General features: G+C 37.4%; 1 protein-coding gene across 5 annotated transcripts in view; it reads right to left on the reverse strand.

The window, feature by feature from the left end:
- Positions 1-463: 463 nt before the first annotated feature.
- dlgap1b (discs, large (Drosophila) homolog-associated protein 1b) overlaps positions 464-26,172 on the reverse strand; it is a 130,326-nt gene continuing 104,617 nt past the window's right edge. For 4 of the 5 annotated variants that reach the window (XM_072680288.1, XM_072680287.1, XM_072680286.1 and 1 more), the window contains 6 exons: positions 14,903-15,291; positions 14,054-14,136; positions 6,656-7,086; positions 5,279-5,370; positions 4,766-4,918; positions 464-4,265 (listed from right to left, as the gene is read on the reverse strand). In XM_072680288.1, the coding sequence (XP_072536389.1) occupies positions 4,053-4,265; positions 4,766-4,918; positions 5,279-5,370; positions 6,656-7,086; positions 14,054-14,136; positions 14,903-15,291 (1,361 nt within the window). In that variant the 3' untranslated portion in view covers positions 464-4,052. Of the gene's footprint in view, positions 4,560-4,765; positions 4,919-5,278; positions 5,371-6,655; positions 7,087-14,053; positions 14,137-14,902; positions 15,292-26,172 lie in introns of all 5 variants that reach the window. The other variant, XM_072680290.1, reaches the window with a different exon arrangement.

Below are 26,172 nucleotides of genomic sequence, written 5' to 3' on the forward strand. Positions count from 1 at the left end.
ACTGTGTAATCCCCTGCTGAAACATTTTCTTCAATGTATGTACAGTGATAGAAAAAATAGGACACCCTATTTAAAAACAGCTGTACTTAAATAGTCGCCAATGAAAATATGGATGAAAAATTCATGCGGAGGGCCGGATTGAAAACTATATCGCTATATGCCACCCCTGATGTAGATGCTTGTGCACGTACACCAATAGCGGCAACAAGAAGGCGGGACCTAAACACGTTTAAACCCGTGAAATTGAGTAAAACTATATCACTCTCCGAACACTGATTGCAAGCAATGCAGGGCTTTAGACAGTACAACAGCGCCTTAATATTATACTTTCATACTTGACATTTTGGACGGTGGATATTGCGAGCTGGAAGACCACGTCACCTTTTCCTGCTTTGTAGGCATCACTTAGTTTCATTTTCAGATCCTCAGTGAAATAAAAAATTACAAATGCTACTATTTTAAAATACAAACACAAACATGCAATATAAACAATTTCACAAAAGCTAAGAATGGCAATTGAGTATTTTAATGACCAAACTTTCAGACATGTCCTGTAACATCGAATGTGTAATAACATTAAGCACAGATGGTTTGTTTGGTTGACGTTCTTAGATTGTTTACAGTGAATAACATTCATTTATTTACAGATAGTTGTTTGTAATTTTTATGCTTCAACACTAAACACATTGTTTACCTGTCTTACCTTTCCAGAACGCTTTGTGGCTAGTGCTCAGTCCTTAATTTGGCAACTATACACAAATCAAACATTTAAAATTATACCTTGTATGATTCAAGTATTAAACATCTCCCCAAATTGTTACCAAACACAAATATCAAACGGATTGCATACTAGACCAAAATAAAGTGAACTGAAAAGTGATCACTTTTATTTACATCTTATCACGTAGGAGCTAGTTTTAATATTTGTTTTTTTTACCAATCTAAAAAACAAACAAACAAACAAAACAAAACAAACACAAAAAACACACATTTTAAAACAAAGCCCCAGTAAGTGAAGTACAGGGATCAATTTAATGGTGTACAAATCATTAACTGGTAGTTAAGCTCATTTATTACATTACATTTTAGATACTGGTATTAAAATGTTAACTATTTATTCTCTTTTTAATGGTTAAAATATTGAAGTGTTTCTCCAGGACACAAGGCTACATAAATAAAAACGAGGAAAAAACAAAATATATTGAAATAGTGTGACAATGAAAAAAAAAACTTCACACCAACATCTGAGAACAAACACATTTTTCAGCGAAAAGACAGAGGTAGGACCTGTCCCTACACTAAAACACACATGCACACATACACACTATATAGTCTCCCCTGAGGCTATGTTGTGCATGACTATCATTCTAAATTATCATAACTAAATTCATAAATTAAGGCTGAGAATTGAAACATCAAAAATACCACATCAAAAACAATCACTACACACACAAGTTTTCTTTTTATAGTGCATAATAGCAACCTACCCAGTCTCCAAAGAGACATACTGAAAGCACTATGATTGAATGTACATGAGCAGAGAAAAAAATCCAAATCCAAAGTGGCTGCATGTTAGCTGCTGGGTAGATAAATATAAATAATTTATTTTCAAATATATACACACAGTGAAGCATTTCAGACATTATCGCAAGATAGTAGTATCTCTGTATGCTTACACATTTTAAGTGCAAATTAATGTTTTAAAGAGTAATGGATATAAAACTCATTCAAATAAGGTACTTTAGTATTCATACGCTTAAGTGCAGTCACCTGTCTGTTTTGTAAATGGTAACAAGAGCAGCACTATCGGACTATATCAGATAGGAATTCAACAGTTTTATTATAATTAGCATTCTATAAATACAAAAATAATAAAATATCTGATATTCACTGCACCTAAGTGTATCTACACACACTTTCTAGGTTTTAATTTTTTTTAACATCATATACAAACAAAACAATGCTTGGAGTCGTGCATGTTACAGTGTTTGAGCTGTGCTATATTTCAGTTAAAAAGTGAAACCCTTTGGATAAGGAAAATAAGCACACATTAGGAAGCACTTTAAAAGATACACTTAAATTTGTGGAATAGCATACACATACTCACACCCACACACTAAAACCACTCATAGCCTTAGTTGGCCAATGATACAACCTAATGACCATAATATTAACAATAATAAAGAATAACTATAAAAGGCAAATATACACACGTTAGTGAGCCACAATCTTTGTAAAAAAATATTTTTTTAGTTTATTAAATTAGATTTTGTAACAAGTGTTGTTCCATAGTTACAGACCTTGATTTCAGCTTCTGTAACATTGGACTACAAACATATGTATACATAGAGTTAAAGCAGTTAGAGTATGGTGTTAAAGTGTGGCGTTAGAGTTTACTTCTGTAAGAATAAAGCTTAAACAACCATAGAACAAATTATGTAATAATGAGATTATAAAAGTAGGTGGTGACTCCTGTAAAACTACGCTACACTGTCTTGTAATCATACCAACCTGGACCATTCTGGTTGATACAGGCCCTATAAGTGTTTTCCTTGCATTTGTGTCATGTCATGCGCTTTAGTTCTATCTCAGTCAGATAGAAGAGTACAACTGACTTATCATAGTTACTGTTGCAAGGTTGGACAAGCTTTGTTATGAAAATGTAGCACATTTTATTTAAACTTGTTACATAAATGTTTTCTACAGTTCTAAGCTTGATTATGCTGTTGTAGCTAATGTAGCTTCATGTTAGCAGGTTGCTTATTCATAAACAATGATTACTGATCCATTTTAACATTTTGTGAATCACACTTTTCCTTATATGAATGTTCAGATATGAATTAATGAGATCTGCAAAAGAGCATTTGAACTAACCTGGTGCTAAGAAGCTGATTTGGATATAATGATCTTTTTTTAGGTTTTTAAACATTTGGTGAAAAATGTAGGTCAAAAGATTATGTGTCCATAAAATGAACTGTTTGGATTGAACATCAAACGTCAAATTTGCAGATGAGAAGAACTTGAACCTGAAACACTGCATGTTGTCAACTCGGAGCAAATACGCAGGTTATGTAAGGAACTAGGATTCCCTTTATATCTAAATGCTTTTTTAAATTGATTTTATTTCTGTTTTGTTTGGTCACCATTTTTGACAGTGGATAGAAGTTATGTTTGATACATAATATTTGTTTTTTTGTAGTTGTATTTGTTTACAAACTGCTATTTTGTTTCTAATCATTTGTTATTCTGATCATATATTTAGCTTTGCTTTAGCTAATGTATTTTGTGATGCTGAGAATTTATTACTAATGTACATTACATTTTCATTTAGATTGTTATTGAGGTATACTGCAGCATTAGTGAGAGAGCAGCATGCCTACTTCCACTATAAAGCAATTATATATATATATAATTATATATATATTATAAAGCAAAACAATTGATTCATTATCATATGGAATTTTAGCCAGTGTTTTGTAAAGACCGTCCAACCTTGCAACAGTAGCTGTAAAATAATAATATAATAATGAAAATAATCTGCACATAGAGCCTAGGTACAATTTGACACAAAGGAAAAGAATTTGAAAAAAAGAAAATAGAAGAAAGAAACAGATAACTTGTTAAAGGGATATATTTTTCCTACTTGTTTCCTTGAAACTGAGACAAAACAGTCACTTGAGAGTGTCTCACATGCGCACGCACACACTCTCTCTTTCATTACTGCCCTTTTAATACCGTATCAGTACTAAAAATGGCAATTATGTTCTTATAAAACTGAATCTGGTGCAATGGCTGCTACAATTAAGAAAAAAAAAATGTCGGAAAGATCAGAAAGGGGCTACATCCAAGTTGGCTAGAGCTGGAAAAACAAAAAAGGTAATACAAAATAAAAAGACGAAACCAAACCTAAATTAAACGTAAGAGAACGTTCACAGTGTATAAGCTCTTAGTGTGTGTGTGTGTGCATGTGTGTGTGTGTAAAATGGAGCTACACAGGCATTTATAAATGTGTACATCATTGTGTAATAAGAGCTTTGCATCCGTATTTGTGTTTATAATCGTGTCTGGGCTTCAGGGATATAGATTTCAATGCTGTTTATGCAATCCGTGGCTGAGCTCTGGCGTAGTGTAGCGGCCGCACGTTTAGCTGCTAGCAGTCGTTTCCGTGCCTCAAGTCTCTGCGAGCCCTCCAAAGAACGATCCCTCACCAGCAGCGCCACACTTTTTCCTGGCTTCTTCGGCACTGGTGGAGGTACTCGCCTCTCCTGGATAGCAATGACAAACCAGTTAGCTGTGCTGCTCAACACAGTTAATAGAGCCAGCATGACTTGTTGGTCTTGTTTCTGGAGTCATTGTTGAATGGTCATTTTACATGTCAACATATTCAACATGAGCATACATGTGAGGTCAGAGTGCTTGGGATTGGCATTAGTAAGAATGCAATGTTTGTATGGTAAGTGTGCAGCCCACTGGCCAATTCTGCATTAGGGAAGCAGGGGCCTTCACGAACGAACGACAAACCGCATGCAGTACGGAAGTGGCATCTCAAAACCATATCACTGTCAAACATAAAACAAATAAACAAAAACAAAACATCACTTACTGGTCAGTCAGCACATCACACAGACATGTCTGACACATGACACAAGCATGCAGTAATTAAAAATAAAGATGTTTTGTGATGTTTTATTATGATTATTGTCACTTAATTTTTTTTTTAACATGTAAAAAACAAAATTATGACGTTGCTATATTGCTATAGTACCTGTTGCTCAGGCAGTTCCAAGCATCTCCAGTTGTTGGCTTTAAGCTGGTGCAACTCGTCAAACTTTAAACTGATGTTTTCAATGGACAATTGCAACATATCCCAGAACCCTGCAAGATCCTGTGACACAGGCCTTGGGTGGACATTGGGGTTCTGAAGTAATAAGATGAAAAGATCATTTCAGTATGTTCCATGTAAGCCGGTCCATCCACCATTTTTTATATTAACTGCACTAGTGAACACAATACGGGGACCTTCCTACATTAAAAGTTTCTTGATGTGTGCAACATGTTGCAGTATTACCTATGAAAATGGAATTTTAGGATTTAGGATCTGTAACTTAATATTAAAGGACGCAGAACTGACTGGGGGCAAAAAAACAAAACAAAACACTGGAATTAGAAATTCCTGCTATCACACCAGTGTTTTAATTTGACACTATATATTCCATGCCCTTTCTCTTTCATAAGCACTGGTTTCAGATTGGCTTGTAGCTATGTGACAGGAACATACCAAGTTTTTATCGCATAGCTCCCGGAATTGCTGGAACTTCTGCGACATCAGTAGATGAGCACTACCTACTGCGCTCCGAATCTTTTCCAGTACTACAGACAAAGAGACACACAGAGAACAAAGGGTGAATCTACAGAACTACAAAACACACAATTCATGTACAGGGTTCAAAGAGAGACAAAAACAAACTATCAGGTTATCAGTTAAACCAAAAGCCAATGTCTGACACTGATAGTGTCTCTGACCTAATTTGAGCTTTCTCAAATAGTCACAACAATTTGAAAAACGGTTACATTAGCTCCACTAAAATCTTGCTGCAGTGGAAATGCAGAAGGCTATTTTCAGGATTCAGAAGTCTCTTTCTAGTTAATGAATAAGGGATGAAATTTCATTGGCTTACAAATATGGGTGTTATGAAGCATCACATATAATGTACTGGCATTAAAAACAATTATTCTCATTATGTAAGCAGTTGTAACGTGTAAATTAAATTTGTATTCTTTATAGACAGAATTAATTTAATGTTTACATTTTTGTTTGGGTGTCAAGAAATGTAAAATCACGGCACAATTTTAAAAACCTCCAAAGAAGAATGCATTAAGAAAGAGAAAAGACAGAACAACAGAGGCAAATGGATTTTTCTAGAGGTAAGTGTATGAGAGATGGCGAGATGAGCAGGCTTTGTGATCTTCAGGAGTGCGTTCTCTGTGTATGAGAATGTGTTTGAGGTGGGTAAAAACAGGGAAGTGGACAGGACAGAAAAGACAAAATAAGTCAAAGTTTGGAAGAAAACAGTATGTGGTGTAGAACAAACTTACAATTTAGCATGAAAAAAGATTTTAAACAGTCATTCAAGTATTTATGAGGGCCACTCAGAGCAACCATGCTCTCAACACTGAATACATCTAGATTAATCTTAGCATTTCCATTTAATACCTCTGTCCACACCAACCAATATTGGGTAAATTTTTGCAAGTTTGCAATGTTCCCATACTCGCTATCATTCAGCTAACACATATGGAAGATCATGAGTACATGCATAAATAGTAATTAAGCCAAATCATCCTGAGCCAAGTAATAAAATAAGTATGGATAAAAGTACAGTACAATTTGGGTGGCTGTTGGTACTAGTTTTATTTTACATGTTTCTGCCCATTTTGTACATAACAATACTTTATATAGTGTCAGAAACATCAAAAGGAAGTCCATGTAAGATTGCTTATTAACAAACATGGTTTGAGACAGGTGTGTGATTGCTTAGACATGCAGTTTGCCAGACTAGCTTCACAGCTCCAGCACAAAACAAAAAAGTGACCAAACATGTATTTGCTACACTTAGAGTAAGATGAATTTTAACATTACTGGGATGTTACTCACTTTCATCTGGCAGCTCATTGTCATGCTCATCCTGCTCCATCTGATGGCACCACCCTTCCATCCTTTCCACCTCTGCCTGCAGCAGCTTGAGGAACCAATGTCCATTGCGCGGACACGCTGAGACAGCTCGACCTCCGCTGCTCTCCTCCTCCATCCCCATATCCATCCAGGGGTCTGGTGGGGGCAAGATGGACGGATCAAAGCCCACGTCTGAGTAGTCGTCCTGGGCACAAGCATGATAGTGGTTCCCTGAGCCCTGGATGCTGACAGTGGAAGTGGCTGCATCTCTGGATGACTGTTGTACAGAGGAACCAAAACTGGGGAGCTGACTCGAGTTGTAATTTGCTGGCTCACACCTCAACTCCTCTGTGTGGTCCAGGTCAGCCTGCACGGCAGTGGCAACGCTGCTGGAGTGGGTGACTCTACGATAGCTAAGAAGAGACAGAGGAGATTAACATGCCTTGTGTAATAGGTGTTTGATTGTGTGTAGTACTAAACACTGTTTTTAAACTGCTCAACAGGTATTATAGCACTTTTTTTTCCAAGGTGCAATGCTTGCAAAAATAAACTGAAAGTAACAGCTACTTGACACTATAAAGTTGTAATACACTATACACTTCGTAATTGATTGTCTTTTTTTACAACAATGATCACAAATGGGACTATAGTCACATTTGCTATTTATATACAGACTAACCCTATCAAAATATTCTGACCACCTCTGGTTTAGAATGAACTTGGCCCACTATATCAACTCCACTTGCCATATAGGAGCACTTTGTATTTCTGTATTCACAGACTGTAGTCCATCTGTTCTTTGCATTTACCCTGTTTGTCAAAGGTCAAGACTCCACAGAACCACTGTAGAGCAGGCATTATTTAAGTGGTGGGTCAAACACAGCAGTGCTGCTGGAGTTTTTAAACAACTCAGAACTACTGATGGACTGAGAATAGTCCACCATCCAGAAATCCTGTGACCACTGATGATGAAAGGATGACTAATGCAAACGGTGCAGCAACAGTAAGCTGACTTTACATCTACAGGGTGGACCAACTAGGTTGGAGTGTAACAGAGTAGACAGTGAGTGGACACAGTGTTAAGGGTGTTTGAGCACACTGTCATCTTTACTCATGTCCTGAAAGTGCTAGCTGTGTACACATTAGGTGTGGAAACAAACTACTAAATACATTTTTTTTATTATTAAGACAACAAGACAAGACGACAAGACATGACAACCATATATACTATTTATGACAGACATACAGTCTTGCAGTATTCGACCCTTTCAATTTTTTGCCACATTTCAGGCTTCAAACAAAGATATGAAATTGTATTTTTTTGTGAAGAATCAACAACAAGTGGGACACAATCGTAAAGTGGAACAAAATTTATTGGATATTTTAAACTTTTTTTGAAAAAAAAAAACAAAAACTGAAAAGTGGGGCGTGCAATATTATTCGGCCCCTTTACTTTCAGTGCAGCAAACTCCTTCCAGAAGTTCAGTGAGGATCTCTGAATGATCCAATGTTGATCTAAATGACTGATGAGGATAAATAGAATCCACCTGTGTGTAATCAAGTCTCCGTCTAAATGCACCTGCTCTGTGATAGTCTTAGAGTTCTGTTTAAAGCGCAGCGAGCATCATGAAGACCAAGGAACACAAAAGGCAGGTCCGAGATACTGTTGTGGAGAAGTTTAAAGCCGGATACAAAAAGATTTCCCAATCTCAAGGAGCACTGTGCAAGCAATCATATTGAAATGGAAGGAGTATCAGACCACTGCAAAATCTACCAAGACCCGGCCGTCCCTCTAAACTTTTAGCTCAAACAAGGAGAAGACTGATCAGAGATGCAGCCAAGAGGGCCATGATCACTCTGGATGAACTGCAGAGATCTACAGCTGAGGTGGGAGACTCTATCCATAAGACAACAATCGATCGTACACTGCACAAATCTGGCCTTTATCGAAGAGTGGCAAGAAGAAAGCCATTTCTCAAAGATATCCATAAAAAGTCTTGTTTAAAGTTTGCCACAAGCCACCTGGGAGACACACCAAACATGTGGAAGAAGGTGCTCTGGTCAGATGAAACCAAAATCGAACTTTTTGGCCACAATGCAAAACGCTATGTTTGGCGTAAAAGCAACACAGCTCATCACCCTGAACACACCATCCCCACTGTCAAACATGGTGGTGGCAGCATCATGGTTTGGCCTTGTTTTTTTTTCAGCAGGGACAGGGAAGATGGTTAAAATTGATGGGAAGATGGATGGAGCCAAATACAGGACCATTCTGGAGTCTGCAAAAGACCTGAGACTGGGACGGAGATTTACCTTCCAACAAGTACCTGATCCAAAACATAAAACAAAATCTACAATGAAATGGTTCACAAATAAACATATCCAGGTGTTAGAATGGCCAAGTCAAAGTCCAGACCTGAATCCAATCGAGAATCTGTGGAAAGAGCTGAAAACTGCTGTTCACAAACGCTCTCCATCCAACCTCACGGAGCTTGAGCTGTTTTGCAAGAAAGAATGGGCAAAAATTTCAGTCTCTCGATGTGCAAAAGTGATAGAGACATACCCCAAGCGACTTGCAGCTGTAATCGCAGCAAAAGGTGGCGCTACAAAGTATTAACGCAAGGGGGCCGAATAACATTGCACGCCCCACTTTTCAGTTTTTTATTTCTTTTTACGTTAATAAAAGTAAAATATCCAATAAATTTCGTTCCACTTCTTGATTGTTGTTGATTCTTCACAAAAAATACAATTTCATATCTTTATGTTTGAAGCTTGAAATGTGGCAAAAAAGAAAAGTTCAATACTATTTGCAAGGCACTGTAGATGGAATTTGGCTTCCGCTTATATCCCATCCGTGCAGTGAACATACATGTACACACCAGTGAAACACACACACAGTGGACAGTGAGAACACATGCCCAGAGCGGTTGGCCATTGCTGCGGCACCCGGGGAGCCGAAAGGGTAAAGGGTCGCCTCGATCAAGAAGGTGGCAACAGTGGCAGCTAGCCGAGCCTGGGTATCAAACCCACAACCCTGTCATCAATAACCCGGCGCTCTAACCACTGAGCCACCACCGCCCCACTAATACATTAGTGCCTCTTAATGAACCTCTTAAATTAAACGCTACAGTTTCTTTTTGCAGAATATGTTTCTCAAGTGTGTATTGGCGTTTATGCGTCAGAGAAAGAAAGTGATTAAATTGTCTCTGTGTGGATATTGGGAAAGGGTCAACTAGCAGATCTGCTTGACACCAACTCAAGCAGCTAAGCAAACAAGGCCCAAGATGAGAGAGAGAAGAAAATGACACAGAGAAAGGACAGAAAAAACACAGAATGCATAAAATCTACCGTTTCTGACTGGACATGTTAGAATTAGTGGAGGTTTGATGATGTATCTGAAGATGTATCTGCCGATAACTGACACCAATTCGATCCCATCTTTTTCCTTTTCTTAAACAATTAGGCTGTTAATAAAACACTTGTCTGGATGAACTTTGCTTTGCCAAGCCATCTATATAACAACATACTCAAACTGTAAAACCAATATTCTATTCTCATAGCGCACAACACTACTTAGTTATGCAACATTGCTGATTATTTTCATTTTAACTTTTAGCAGTATGTTGGATTGGTTATCATCTTTTAAACATTCAAAATAAAATGTAAAGTGCAACTTAATCTCAATATTTAGACTAACAAGAGACTTATATTTATTACAGTATAATATATAGTATTAGAGTATATAATCTCTCTCCAGTCATACCTACAGCAAGCAGCCTCTCCCTTGATTTTTCTTATATGGAAGACCAGCTGTGTCAATGACAATTACCAACTATGCTGGACCCCTCGTTCTTGTATGCTCCTTCATTACATGCAAAAGCCTTGTGTTAAGCTGTTTAGCTTGTTCTCTCCCAGTTGCTGAAAATGGCTAAAACAGATAAGCCAGGCTTTTAAAAGAGTTGGCTCTTGAGTAGAGAGAGCAGGCTGGCTGCTAGAGGTGATCTGCAGGGGAGAGAAAGCTGATCATGATGCAAAATCAAAAACATGACCCCATAAACTCTGTTTTTCATTTAAAAAGCAAAAATACGAGGGGCAAATAACCATACAGAAAGGATGATAATCTTTTGCTTGTTTGCAAACAAGCAAGTTTTTTTTTAGGTATGTTTAGTCCGTTCAGAAGCTGAACTCTCTAAAGCGCTGACAGATAAAGCTCATGGAGTTGTCAGAGCGTTATAAATTAATAACAGTCATTACAGGAAAAACACTGCATATTTATGAGTAAACAACTTATCTGTTTGCTTTTCTAAACATTTCCCAAACTCTGTTTATGACGTGTGTATCATGTCTGATCCAGAGTTACGAAGACTAGACAACCAACACATAGACAGCTGCACAATGCAGACCTTAGGTTCATTTCGGATTACGTGTTACGTGTCGGATTAAGTGTTTACATGTATGTGTTTAAACCAAATGTATGTATGTGTTTAAACCAAACAAATGTTTGAGGTACGATGAAGGAGACACACACACAAAACCCCCATCTAAAAATGTCAAGGGCTCTGTTCAGACTGGCAGCTTATATCCGATTTTAGCAGTACAGATTTTTATTGTGGTTTGAACGGCAAAAAGTTCAGAAAACACTGATTCAAGCCATCACAATATGAAACACCTAAGTCTGTCACAATACGTTTATTCGCACAAAATACTGTCCCAGAAATAATTGCAGTAAGCGTTCTGTGGTGCACATAGGCCTGTCATGATACGTTTTTCTCCCGTTATGTATATTACATTTTTCTCCAGTACATTACTGGATCCTCAAAATTCTGAGGTTAGAATAAAAGAAATTAAAACTGCTAAGGTAAATGTAAACTGCTGCTACTGTTTTCAAGTAGTCAAGTGGTATTAGCAAGTTTCATTTGAGAAGCAGTTGTTACCACTAGTCCATCAATATGACCAGCTTGATCAAACTGGTCAACCTTGGCCTCCAGTAAAACCCTTAAATTCAAATGAAAATATGGCCGCAAGCGACAATCTGCGGCTTCAAGCACAAACCAGCATGATGAGGCCAGTTTGGGCTTCTGTATAGAGAATAGGGTTTTTCAAAGTTGGGAAATTTACTATTGGAATTAACGGGATTTACAAGAAATAATGGGAATAAAATGTGAATATTCGAAGCTAAACGTGAGAAACATACAAATAGTTGGAAGAAAATATACTGAAGCATAAAATAATTAGATATGATGCCAAAACAGCTGAATAGCAAAACTGCTCCTCAATCCCAAGCACTTAGCACATTACACACTAAAGGGCAATTGAGACCACATCCCCTGCATGCACTGTTCATTCCTCCATCACATGTACAGCATATGTCCAGATGATTTCTAGAAACCTGACACTAACCACTAGCTTGTGGGAAAATACCTTTATTTGATTTCATGGTTATAATGAATAATTAATAAGTATTCATTTGGTTACAGAAACTTGTTGAGGCAAAAAAATAGGTACCTAGCCTGCTAGCCTTGGTAAACTAGTCTGAAATAAAATTGCTCATTAAGCTTTTCTGGTTTACCAGTTAGCAAACAACTGAGAGATTCCACCTTGATTTAATAGTTGTTTAAATGTTTCAGTGATATTCCAAAAAAAATGTGAACCTCGTACATGACTTCAACTGTTTTGGTATTATTTCTCATTATTTTATCCTAGATTTTCAATGATAATAGTGTATGATAAAATACCTTTAAAATGATCAAATACTTAAAAGTTTACATTTTGGAATATTTCCAAAGTTCTTGGGCTAAAGTTCCCATGGAAAGTTACTGGAAATTTAACAGAAAATGTCCACTGCTACAACCCTAATAGAGAAGAAATAAAAAAAAAAGGAAGTCAGAGTTTATCAAAAGAACATTATTGATCAAAATTGTTCTGAAGTGCTCCTTACACACAATCTTTAATGAATTTCATACCTACTGATCTATTAAGATTTGTAGAACATTCTAAAGACTGTCAACATCTCAAACACACATGACTCATTATTTTCTGACATAACTGTATTTACAATGTTGATAGAAGTTTAACCCTTTGACATGCGTGGCCCAATACACCTATGCGTGTGAATTACAGTGTTAATTTGACCTACGTTTCTTGACTTCTGTCCATTTAGGTTTCATGTGAAGACCGTAAGAAAGCAGTTAAATGTACACTGCAGAGCCTTCCGATGGCTGATCTGGCTCGAACTTGGCAGTTGTCTTTAGAATATAATTTTGAATGAATCTGTCCAATTTTGTAAAAATATGGTCATTATGTTTTAGCCAGATTACATTTAGAAAAGCCATTCCTATACTGATATCAGACAATATGTTACCAATTATTTACGTACAGGGTAGGTAGCTGTTGTAATGTTATCTGCCAAACCAGGTCAGCCTACACTAATGTTATACTCTTTTCATAGTTCAGTGGATAAATAGTAAAGCGATATTGTGACATGTGATAGTTCCATTAAGCAACAGTGTATATTAGCATCATAAAATCACTTAACTAGTCTAAATGTTGTGTGGTGTAGCTGTAACTTGAAATCTATACACTAAGTCTAAGAATTAGGAAACAAATCTTACTTGTTCACTTGAGCGAACAAAGTCAAACTCTAACTACCATAAAATTAACACTACAATTAACATACAATTATCATTAACATTAATGTAACAACATTATCTTGCCATGAAAAGGTGCCACTTTTCCTTTTTCCAGTTCTAGTGCACATTGCACTTCCTCTGATTAAGCATAAAGAAAAGAGGAAGTTTCATGTCATAAAACATGTTCATTGTTTTATGCACTGCTCAACTGCAGTTAAAAAGACATGCTTTAGCAAAGTCCAAACACCACTCACATTTGTGCATGTGCGTTTGTGTGTTAATAAACCTGGTTCATACGTCTGTGACCCCAGCCTACAGGCATTAAAATGACTACAGCAACAGATGGCCACAGACAGACACACACACACAGCTGTTTCTTACCCCCTGTCACTAGCCCCAGTATTCAAACTGTTGGCAGACTTTCCTATCCTCTAAACTATTGTTTTATTATTTTCCACCTGCAGAATGTGTGCTGTCTTCATATATTAAGACAATGCAAAAAGTATGCACTCCTTTTACAACATAAAAAAACATAAAATAATGAATCGGAAAATGCCTTTTTATAGATTACTGTGACTATTTTCAAGACATAAATGTCTATTATTCTAAAGTAACAATATGACAATCAAACTGTGCTGAGAATGGCAGATTTAATAGAAACAATCTAACTGAACTCTTAAGTAAGGCCAGATATTTACAATCACTAGTGAGAGAGTGAGTTAGTAAGTGTGGGAGTGTTTTTCATGCTCACCATCTTTCCTCTTCTACTTGAATTCCCACTGACTGAAACTTGCAACGATCATCTGATCTTGCCACGTCCTTTTGACTGTCCACCTGAACACACACACACACACACACACACACACACATACACACACACATAACATCAGCTTTTGTGAGTATTTTCTTTAAATTCCTTTCTAATATCCTGGGAGTATATATGTTTAGTGAGTATCTAAAAGTAAGAATAGTTTAGGCTGAAAGTGAACAAATACACACTTCATAGGTCCTGGATTCAAAATACTACTACTACTAGCATTACTACCATTAAATAAAAAAATAGCTGTGCACAGCGTCTTGAAAGTTTTGGTGTCTTTCAGTACTACAAAATGGAAAACTATTCAACTGTTTAATTCTCAGTACTTTCCATTCTTTATTTAAATGAGCTAACACTATTGACGTTGTACTCTGTATATAGGTGAATTAAACTATGCTTGTAAATATGGCTTCTAATGTGACTTTAAAGGGCAGAAACACACATTAGATTTTTTTAAACAGGCTAGAGTTCTTAATTAAACCAAAAGAATCAAAATATTATTTGTATTCAGTCCAATAAAAAGTGTTTTTAATTGTTGGCCAAAGTATTGGCTTGGTGTAAAGCATTGTGATATTATACTTAGTATTAGTAAAGCTAGTAATTCTAGTATTGTGACAAGCATAGTGAGAAGTTGTTTTGTACGTCTATTAGTCTGCAGTTTTTGTAGTGTCACCATAGAATGACTTGTGTAAGAGCCACTAGGAGTTGTTCCAGGAATAATTTCTATATTCATAGCATCATACCCCCTTGACTTCAAAAATAGAATGGCAGGTTTGTTCAAACCTGTATGCCTATAGACAGACATTTCCTTAGTGCATCTCTTTTGCCCTCCCGAGATATGTGAGTAACATTAGTAGTGGTTGCTGTAGTGATGGTGATGGTGCTGTTGGTCACATGTTGGCTGGCTGGTCCATGGACTTGGGCGTTCGCTGCTTCAATGGCAGCTGTCAGTGCCTTCATGCTGTCAATGCTCTCTGTGGAGTTGCTGAGGCCAGACTGGGCTGTGCCTATAGTGGTGTTTGCCTGTCCATCGCTGCCACTCAGCTCACTGTTTGCATCCTGTGTAGACTCTGTGCTGCTCTGAGCCGTGATGGAGATATATGGGCGGGTGGGTGTCAACCTGGGCGGGACAGGAGGTGGGGTCTTCTTGTAGGTGGTGATGCATGATGACACTGTAAGAAGTGAGGTAAAAAAAAAAAAAATACTGTTAATAAAGAAAGATAAAATTGAGCCTTGAATCTTCAATTTAAATGACACAACATTAAATGTGCACTAAAGAAGTGTTTTGTTTTGGTAACTTAGAACAATGTTAACATCAATTATGTCCTTACTACTTCAAAGTCAATGATATGCCTCCAATCAAAATATAATAATGGTGCACTATTTTATACTGGAGTACTTGAGTAGTGCAGAACACTGTAGTCCAACTACAAGTGCAATCCAGTGTAGTGTACAAAAGAGAACAATGCAACAGTGTTGTGTTTTGTGGTATACTCCAGAGCCCAATACAGTTAGTGCAGTATAGAATAACACAACAGAAAAAGTGTCACCCAGGTGGTAAGGGGAAAAATAAAGCAAATACAACATAGAGGAGATTTTAAGGATATAGAGTAGGGGAGAACTTTCCTCATAGTTCACTCTGTTACTTACAACAAGGCTAAGAGATCACAGGCTGTTCAAACTGTATGGCAGAACATCTAATATACTATAGGTGCTAGAGCCAAGTAGGCCATAATGAGTCTATTGTAAATGGAAACCAAAACTAGGCCACAGCAGCAATCCCTTGTCTAGCTGGCTGTAATCCAACCTCATCATGAAACAGCAGGTAACTGCTGAAGAGAGTAATGACATATCTTGATGCACCACCATAAAATTTCTAGGCAAGTGCCAATAAACTTCAATAGACACGTTGGTGGCTGATGCTCAGATCAATAATAATAATAATAATAATTCATGTTCTCAACAATGCTTTACTGTCCACTGAAAGCTAACATCAGTGCCTCACTGATGCTAAGGATTACATTGTCATGACAAAATCATACAACAGTGCATTGTAAGCCCTCACGTGTGAATGTGGTATTAAGAGACATGCCCAATAACTCCTATTGGCAAGTTAATAATATTGAGCTAATTTACTGCAGGCATAGAAACATAAAGACGACAAAGAACAAGAAGAAAAACAAGGGTGGTTGTACATCTACTGCTCTATCATTTCCTGCTGGCAGGAGCAGGTAACACACAGGCCTACACACATAAATGAACAGCAAAAAACATAAACGGTGGGACTTTTTTTTTTTTTTCTTTGGTACTGACATTCCATGCATGTGAGTGTGTTTAAGTGTGTGATTTGTTTTATATTACAGCACTACAGGCAAAAGAAGAGAGATATCTTGTACCAGCTCTGAACTGTTAATCACAGAACTCCTATAACTGTGCTGACTTTGATTGGTCCGCACAGAGTTGCCTGTATAGAATCTGTATAGAGTCTTTAGAGGAAGTTATTGTGAGTTTGTTATACAATTTACAAAAGAATACAAAAGAATGTTGTTTTGATGTGTTAAAAGCCTTAAAAAAAGGCTTGTGACAAAGAGAAAATTATTTTTTCATTAAAATCATTCACAATTATTAGCACTCAACCAGAAAATAAATGTAATTGAAGCATTTGTCAATTCTACTCTAGTTTCCAAAGTTGATCTAGAAACCATTAATTGATAATGAATCCCTTTCTGTTTCCCTGGGGTATAAATATGAAATGACACAGAGGCCTATTTTTCCTATTCACTCTTCAACATAGAAAAGACAAGAGACCATACCATTCAAGCAAGGCAGATGTGTGTCTACCTTCATAAGTCAGGAAATGGCTACAAGAAAATAGCCACTCGCCTACACCTTCGCCTAACCAGAGTTCACTTAGCAGTACTGGAACTTCAACTGGTACTGTGTGCTTTGATCAGATGAGACCAAGACCATCTACACAAAAATGTTCTACAGACACAAAATCAAGCTCCTCCCATGGCAATCTCAGTTCCCAGACCTCAACCCGATTGAAAACAGTGAGCTAAAAAAGGTGTGCATAGGAGAGGACCCAGGACTGTGGACGACAATTGTGCAAAGAGGAATGGTCGAAGATTCCTCTCTCTGTATTCTCCAATCTTGTGAAATGTTATAGGAGAAGAATAAGTGCTGTCTTGTTGACAAAAAGGGGTTGTACAAAGTATTAACGTCAGGGGTGTCAATAATTGTGGCACACGATTCAATGTAAAACAATTATTTCTTAATGTGTAATTATTTCTAAATGGACTTTTCTCTTTTTTGCATTGTTGTCCTGTATTATAAAATATATATATTAGAAGCCTAAGAAAACATCTTAATGAGGGGTGCCAATAATTGTGGAGGGTGCTGTAAAGTTCATTACAAAAAAAAAGTCACACTACATTCTATATCAACAGTTTGATTGCAAATCCTATTTCTACAAAGGGTGATACAGTAAAGGTGTACAGCATGTTTCTTCTGTCTTCTACTTCATTGTAAAATGATTAGAACCTGCACTTCTGTACGTTCTGTTACAAACTTGTAATCAGTCAAAGGGCCTATATATAGGGCTACAGGTAGTCACTGTGCTGTTGGGTGACATGGTGTGTACCACACTCAACATGGACCAGAGGAAGTGAAGGAAAACATCTCAGGAGAATAGAAAGAAAATTATACAGAAGCATGTTAAAGGTAAAGGTTATAAGATCATCTCCAAACAGCTTGATGTTCCTGTGACTACAGTTGCACATATTATTCAGAAATTTAAGATCCATGGGACTGAAGCCAACCTTCCTGGACGTGGCCGCAGGAGAAATATTGATGACAAATCAAAGAGACAGATAATACAAATGGTAACAAAAGAGGCCAGAAAAACTTCTAAAGAGATTAAAGGTAAACTTCAAGCTCAAGGAACATTAGTGTCAGATCGCACCATCTATTGTTGTTGTTTGAGCCAAATGTGGACTTCATGGGAGACAACTGAGGACGAAAGCCCCAAGCCCCAAAGCTTCTGGGAGAATGTCCTATGGATAGATGAGACAAAAATGGAACTTTTTTCAAAGGCACATTAGTTCTATGTTCACAGGTGGAAAAATGAAGCATATCAAGAAAAGAACACTGTCCCTACTGTGAAAAATGGAGGAGGCTCTGTTATGTTCTAGGGCTGCTTTGCTGCATCTGCCACAGGGTGTCTTGAATCTGTGCAGGGTACAATGAAATCTCAAAACTATCAAGGGATTCTAGAGAGAAATGTGCTGCCCAGTGTCAGAAAGCTTGGTCTCAGTCGCAGGTCATGGGTCTTGCAACAGGATAATGACCCAAAACACGCAGCTAAAAACACCCAAGAATGGCTAAGAGGAAAACATTGGACTATTCTGAAGTGGCCTTCCATGAGCCCTGACCCAAATCCTATTAAGCATCTTTGGAAGGAGCTGAAACATGCTGTGAGGAAAAGGTCCCCTTAAAAGCTGAGGCAACTGGAGCTGTTTCCCCATGAAGAATGGGCCAAAATACCTGCTGGTGCTTAAGTCTCATTGACAGTTACAGGAATCATTTGATTGCAGTGATTGCCTCAAAAGAACACACAGTGACTACCTGTAGCCCTATGTATAGGCCCATTGACTGATTACAAGTTTGCAGACACCTGTGATGCTAATTAGTGGATACACCTTGTTTTAACATGTCCCTTTGGTCACATTATTTTCAGGGGTTCCATCATTTCTGTCCAGGCCTGTTTAATGAGAATTTCTGTGACCATTGTGGGTTTTTCTTTCATAAACCAAGGGGTACCAACAATTCTGTCCACGCGTGTGTATATAGAATGCCCATTTTGTCCAGTCAGTTGGCACGGTTTTTCTACATTTTTCCTACAAAAAATAAGACAGGACAAATAAGACAAATTCCTTAGACAGAACATTCTTGTCCTTAGAAATCTTGCTCTCACAACAATTGCACAGTGTTCAGCATGCCCAGAGGAAATAAGAGGCCATACATATGCTTTACTGCGGTCTCATTAAGCTGAAAACAAGATCTCCACACTAAAAGGCTAAAACAAGGGGGTTAGGAAAAAAGGAGGGGAAGACGAAAGGGTGGAGACGGGGGAGGGCTTTCACTGGGTCCAACAGGAGGGAATCCACCATTCATGCTCCCCTGTCAACTCATCCCGTTTGAAGATTCTGACAAAGAAGGATTTGTTGGCCAAGGGCCAGAAGGGGTGGGGGTAGGGGGAGGGGTGGGGGGTGGGGGGGATGTCATTCAAGGCTCCTGCACCATGCTTCTCTCTCCTACTCTCTCTCCATCCTCTCATTCAGAATGGAAAGGACCACCGCCTGCTGTTTTAATGTTCAACCCAAAATCATCTGAAAAGTTGAAAGAAGCGTTTTGGAAAAAATCTGCTTATGGAAGCTCTATTGTTGCAAATGTTATCTGGATGTAGGTCATGTTAAATTTACTTAAAAGTTATATTATGAATTAGGACAACTTTGTACCCTTGTGACCTTGTATACAAGCACAAGTGATATAATGGATGGCTAAAACCTACACATCTACACACAGTGAGACAGACTCATGCGCAAACTGACATGTGTAAGCAGCTAATGATCTGGTCTCTGTGAGCATGTGTGAGAGGAGGGCAGGGTGTAGAGTGACAGTTTAGTCCAGCTGCAATGTGTTTGAAAAGGGGCGTTCCCTCTCTGCTTGATTCTACCCTCTACATCCCTTTCTCTCCCCCCCCACACACAGAGAGAGAGAGAGTGAGTGAGAGAGAGAGAGAGAGAGTCTGCATAGACAGCTGGAGTCCTTTGTTATAGCGTAGCCCTGGCAACAGGCAGCAACATGAATTCCATGCCCTTTCTACTGACTACAGTGCGTGTGTGCTTGTTTCAGTGGAAGACGGACCACTGGGCCAGCTAATATTTAAGCCATTTACCTTAAAGGTGCCTAGTGATCTAGTTCTTTGGAAGCTTCTGTTGAGAGACTGAACAAGCTTTAGAGAACATCAAGAAAACGGCAATTGTAGCATACAACTGTCAATACAATTTGACCAATTTTTAAATACGCCTGTGAAAGCCACATTGTTAGCGTAGATCGGATAACTATTTTGGCAATGTATTCAAGGCAACATTACTGTAGAGGCACGCCGTGGTCATGAGGCTGTGTATTATCCAAAATCTAGCACAATCCAATTAGCTGTATCATACTCTTAAGAATGTTCTTGCCACTATCTTGAAAGAAGCAAGAACACAGGTACATGCAGGGAAAAATAAATAAAATGGTAGTGGGCAGCATGCAACAAAAAAGTGCAGAATTCAATTTAGTGTGTCACAAACAGAACAAATGCTTATTAGCACTATAATGTTGTTTGCGACAGTAAGTTGCTCACTCCTTAGGGCAGTTTTTGCATCTGCCTGATTTAAAGTAAACCCACGCTATTGTCAGTTATCTGCAATAGTAAAAGTAAGTCAGCAACTACGGTCAATAGAGGTAAAGTCATCAACCAGTGGGTCTGTGAGACTTCTACAACGCACACATACTGTTCAAATACAACTGTTTGTGTGTTTGTGGGTGTGTCTGCCTGGTTACTGTGCGAGTAACCTACTTTCTTCCTGTCCAAGTTCACAGACACACAGCCTATTTCCATCCACACTCTACAGCTGTCAACTACTCTGTCAATCAGCGACAAAACAAACACACACAGTGGTTAATGAGTGACCAATGACACTAAAGCCACAACCTGGATAAAATGGAAATAACCATTACATAAGTTACATATACACAATAACAATTCACAATAACAATGGTTATTAGAAAAATGTAAAGTGTGTTAACATGTTCATTATAAATATTCTACACATTTATTTTTATAAAAAGTCAGAGTTTATAAATGATATGTGGTACTACCAATAATACCACCAATAAATAAATAAATATTTATTTATGTATGTATATCTCAGTGATAAGTTTTAGAACTTCACAATTAGTTTTAAGCACTTTGACCATTGCTTGAATCTCTCTCTTGCTCTATTGTCTGAAAATAAAGCAAAACCATACCATGAAGGAGAAGAGGAGGAGATAAACTTAGCGCCCCATTTACTTCCTCTCTTAACATTCCTGCTGCCATTCAGAATTTGGTTTAATGCCTTTTTGTGCACGCACACACACACACACACACACACACACTTTATGCAGGAGTTGGGGCTATACATACAGACCTCTGCAGTGAATGACTGCCTGAAGTCTGAAACTCAGACATCACCAAAGGTGAGAGTTTTCTAACTTGAGGTGCTTTGCCAGATATTTACTGCAGTCCTCTTTAGTTGCTGCTTGTTTGTGGTTCTTCCTGCTTTCATTTTAGTCTTTAGTAAAAAGCATGTTCATGTACCTGTATGATGATAGAACTGTGAGTGTGTGGGATGTAAAAGAGAGAGTGGTGTCCTGTCATGCTCTTTTCCTCAAGCAATGTGTCCCTGTAAGTGAAGATTACAGACCAATTATGGCGTGTGTGCTACTAATATATGAAGAAACGGTTACTACATGGGCCACTTAAACTTTACCATATTCACAACAGATGATGTGTCTGTGTGTGTGTGTGTGTGTGTGTGTGTGTGTGTTTAAAGTAGACTTTAAAAGCAGAGATGTATGGCCAAAGAGGTCGTAACCTGACACCACAACACATTAACATACAAATACAGCGGAATGTGGTCAAGAGTTCAGACCTAAATGCACACACTCAAGAAGATGTGCAGTATGCAGAATTAAAAAGGTCGTTTTAGGTCATTTTATTTCATTATTAAAAAATGCAACTGACCACTGAAGAATTATATTTAAAGAAAATAAAAAATGGGAGTAAAATCTACAAATGTCTGTCTCTCATTAGGTCTCCTTAAGCTTGTTTCCAGGTTTGACCCCTGACCTCTGGAATCCTGTGCAAGGGGGAGGGACAAGGACTGATGTATTGTGAGAGTTTCAGGTCGCATTCTATAGTATTCTAAATCTGGTGCTGATATTTTTCTGACATTTAAAGAAATAATTTAGTAAATCCATGCATTCCAAGTACTGTTATATTCACTGGTTGTCATCCTATCTTGTTTGACAGATATTATATATATTTTATTTCATTTATTTATTTATTTTTAAATACAAAAAAATCTTCCTCTCTCTCTCTCTACATAGGGGGTAAGTGGACAGGAATGCAAAGGCCAAACAAAAAGGCAGAGCGGAAGATGCAGGAATGCAACACTATATTCTGCTTCTGAAACACATACATAAATAAACACTTGGGGTTCTTTCTCTCTCTCTTTCTCTCTTTTTTTAAAGCTTTGGTGCCATTACTCAACACACACTGATGACAGGTTACACTGTACTCCACTTCTCAAATACTTGTACTGTAGGATTGCCCTGAGTAATTCTGCTGTAATTGTGCATAATAGAGGTGGGCCAGATGACAATATCTGATTATTATCACCAAACCTTAGTGCACATTCCATAAGGATGTTTTAATAGTAAAATAATAAAAGTTAAATAATATAATAATAATGATGGTAATGTAATCAAAACCAATACCAAGAAAACAGCAGGAAGAAATTACATGGAGATAAAACTAAATAGAATTATACAGAAAGAGGAATTTTTTTTCAATACATGAAAATTTAAAATATAATACTTTATTGAATAGACCATCAAACGAGTGAAAGTTTAAGATGTAAAGCGTTAAAGAAAATTAAAAATTAGATATAAAACACCTAATAATATTGATTAAAGGAAAAGTTTAAGTTGTGGAATTGACCACGGGTGAAAAAAAGGATTTGCAGAAAATCAGTGACACTGTATGGCCTGGTTTATTCAGATTTTTTTTAGAACCTGCTAAAATTATGGTACTATGATGGATGGTACTATACTGAAATAAAACTACATGTGGGAAAACACACTGCTATACTTTGGATACTGTTACTTGACACTCAAGTTCAACGATATTACATACACTTTCAGCATTTTGAGCTTTAACTCAACCTGTTCCTGAAATTCACAAAAAATAACAAATCAAATATAATGTCTATCTCTGCCTATCACAGCCACAAGGGATTAGTGAAAATATTAAAACAACAATATAATAATATCTCAAAAAGGTAGCAGAAAATTAACAATGTGATTGTTGCCTTTATGCTGCTAATGAAGACCATGAACAGTAACAAATGCACATCACTGGTCCTATATTGTAATTTTTGGCTTTCCATAATGCATGTTTTCAGGCTACACCAATATTCAACGGAGTAGGATCCACCCAAAACATTCACACACACATTTTGGAAAAGTAGGGACAGTCTGTAATTAAGGTTTGCCCCACCCTTGCAGTAAAAACCTAAACCATTCTACACACGTTGATGTGTGCACATGCACACACTATATCTAGCTTAAAGACAGCAGAGGGATAAAAATCAAACCAAGACAAAAAGACGAATGGGGAAAAAAAAGAAGATTCAAAGTGTGTTTTCTGCATATTTCAGTGTGACAGGCCTATGTAAATAATCTCACATTCCTCTGTTGCGGCCTGAATCAAAGCATTCCAACAGCCAACAAAACGGAACAATGAATGAAGTCATACCTGTGTAAGGCACAAGGTCAGCCAAAACAACTAATAGAACCTAAGAGTACCTGAAACACCTGAATGCTTTCACTCTGCTATAAATGTCAGACGCAGGACAGCACAAACCTTTCTGCTAAGATGTTCCTTAACAAAAAAGCTGAATTCACAATACACATTTTAATAAAGTGAAGAGAAAAAGTTATATTGTATATTCTCAGTATAGATGGGAATGAACATACATGGTGCAACTACAGGAAGAGGCAAAAATGAAGAAAAATACAAATAAAGAAAGGAAAATCAAGCAATTTATAATATTAGGTGTCAGTATACTGACTGATGCTTGCATCTCTGCTTCCCACTTCAGGACAAATGCAGAAGTGCATCTTGGTTGACTGATTAAAACATACAGGAAAACAAGACACCACAGATACAAGACAGGGATATAGTTTGAACTTAACATAGTAAATACTAATGAATACAACTGAAAATGTATGTTGTAATTATTCATATGTTATGTAATATTTATTTAATCTGAACATAATCCGACAAAATTAGTGTGCTATAGTCACAGTACCAGGCATGGAGGGAGACCACCAGAGGATTGGCAGATAAAAATAACATCACATGCTTTAGTACATTTCACATTACATGACATGATATTTAAGCATTTATCTAAGCAATATTTTGTGATTGAACAAACAACAATATAAAATTATAAAAAGTATATTATATCCCTTAAGAAGGAACAACAAAAAATAATCACCTGGAACAAAAATATATAAAATACATTTAAACTGGAAAGTCTGCACACCCCTTTTACATTCTCCATAGTGTATTATGTTGCAAAATATAGAATACAATGGACTTTAGTCTGTAACATATAAGTTCATTTTTTTTGGTCACAAAATAATACACAAAATAGCCCACGATGAGAAAGTGACAATAATTACATGATAGGAAATGGGGATTGACAACACCTGCCTATATGAGGTCCCACAGTTGACAGTGCACATCAGAGCCAACTCCAAGCCACGGGGGCCAAAAGAAATTATCTGCGGACCTCAGAAACATGATTGTGTCAAGGCATGGATTTTAAAAAGGGTACAGATAAATTGCGGCTGCTGAACAGGTCCCCAAAACCACAGTGGACACCATAATTCGTAAAAGAAAGAAATTTGAAACCAAACTGAGCAATAGAGGAAAACTGGCCTTGGCTAGGGAGGTGATTAGGTACTCAAGGGTCATTCTGACAAAGAATAAGACTTTTATGAAGATCAACCATCCAGGTAGCACTATACAAATCAAGCTTGGAGTTTGCCAAAAGGCACTTAGAGGACTCTCAAACCACAAGAAACAAGTTTCTCTGATCAATCAAGTATTAGGCTAAGCCTAAATATCTTTTGTCACCAAAAAAAAACAAAAACAAAACAAAAAAAAACATTTTCACATTATAATTGTGCATGGATGTTTAAGGCAATCTATTATTGAATAAGCCTGTAACTGGAGAAGGTGAAAGGGGTTGTGCAGGCTTGTCTATAAGACAATGGCATTGTATACTGAATGTATGGTAAAGTTCTGTATACTACAGAAAAGGGTATTATGACCTCAATTATCACAATAACATAACATTATACTGCCCACCCCTACATAAGGTATCTGGAAGCAAGGCTGATCGTGTGGTATGCTCACCCCTCACAAAGCAAAGGAAAGCAGAAAGGAAGGCAGGAAATCCCTCTTCCTTCACATAATTACAGGTCTGTGACAGTGATTGATTTGCTAGAAAATGACTCACACATTTGAAAAATCTGCCTTACCCCAGGCTCTACTGCATTTTTGCAGTCTGTCCAGGTGACCGTTAAAAGACTATTGCAGCTAGCTTACAGAACTTCAATACTGTTTTCATCATGAAAACACCTTGGGTCAGTGGGACAGTCAAACATGATGAGTCTTTCAGAACTCTGGTTTCTAAATAAAGTCTTAATGCACTGCCTACTGCATGTTTGTTTGCTCAAACCATTTTAGGACAACAAATAATGTTATGAAAATGAAATGAAAAGGAAGTTATTCCTGCTCCCATTTGTCATGTCTAATTCAAGCGAGTCAGTCTGGAGTAGCTTTGTTCACAAGCGCTTGTTTGCTTGCTTGCAGGCAGATAAAGTGATGTAATCAAATGCAGCTGGGTGCTGCTTTTCATTCTTCTTATTTCCACAAAAAATGCACTTTGTGTCAACACAGTTTCTTCATTTAATTGTCTCATGAAAAAGGAAAAAGTATATGTAATGATATGTGATTTAGTGTAGCTTCCTTTATTACTACAATTTTTTCTATAAGGATAATCACATCCATTTTATCATACAAAATAATGAGGAGGAAGAGAAGGGGAGCAGAGAGAACAAAGCAAGGGAAAATTAAACTGCTTTAAACCTTCTTCCAAAAGAAA

The sequence above is a fragment of the Salminus brasiliensis genome, chromosome 5, assembly GCF_030463535.1.
Source record: "Salminus brasiliensis chromosome 5, fSalBra1.hap2, whole genome shotgun sequence".
In the NCBI taxonomy this organism is placed as follows: Eukaryota; Metazoa; Chordata; class Actinopteri; order Characiformes; family Bryconidae; genus Salminus; species Salminus brasiliensis.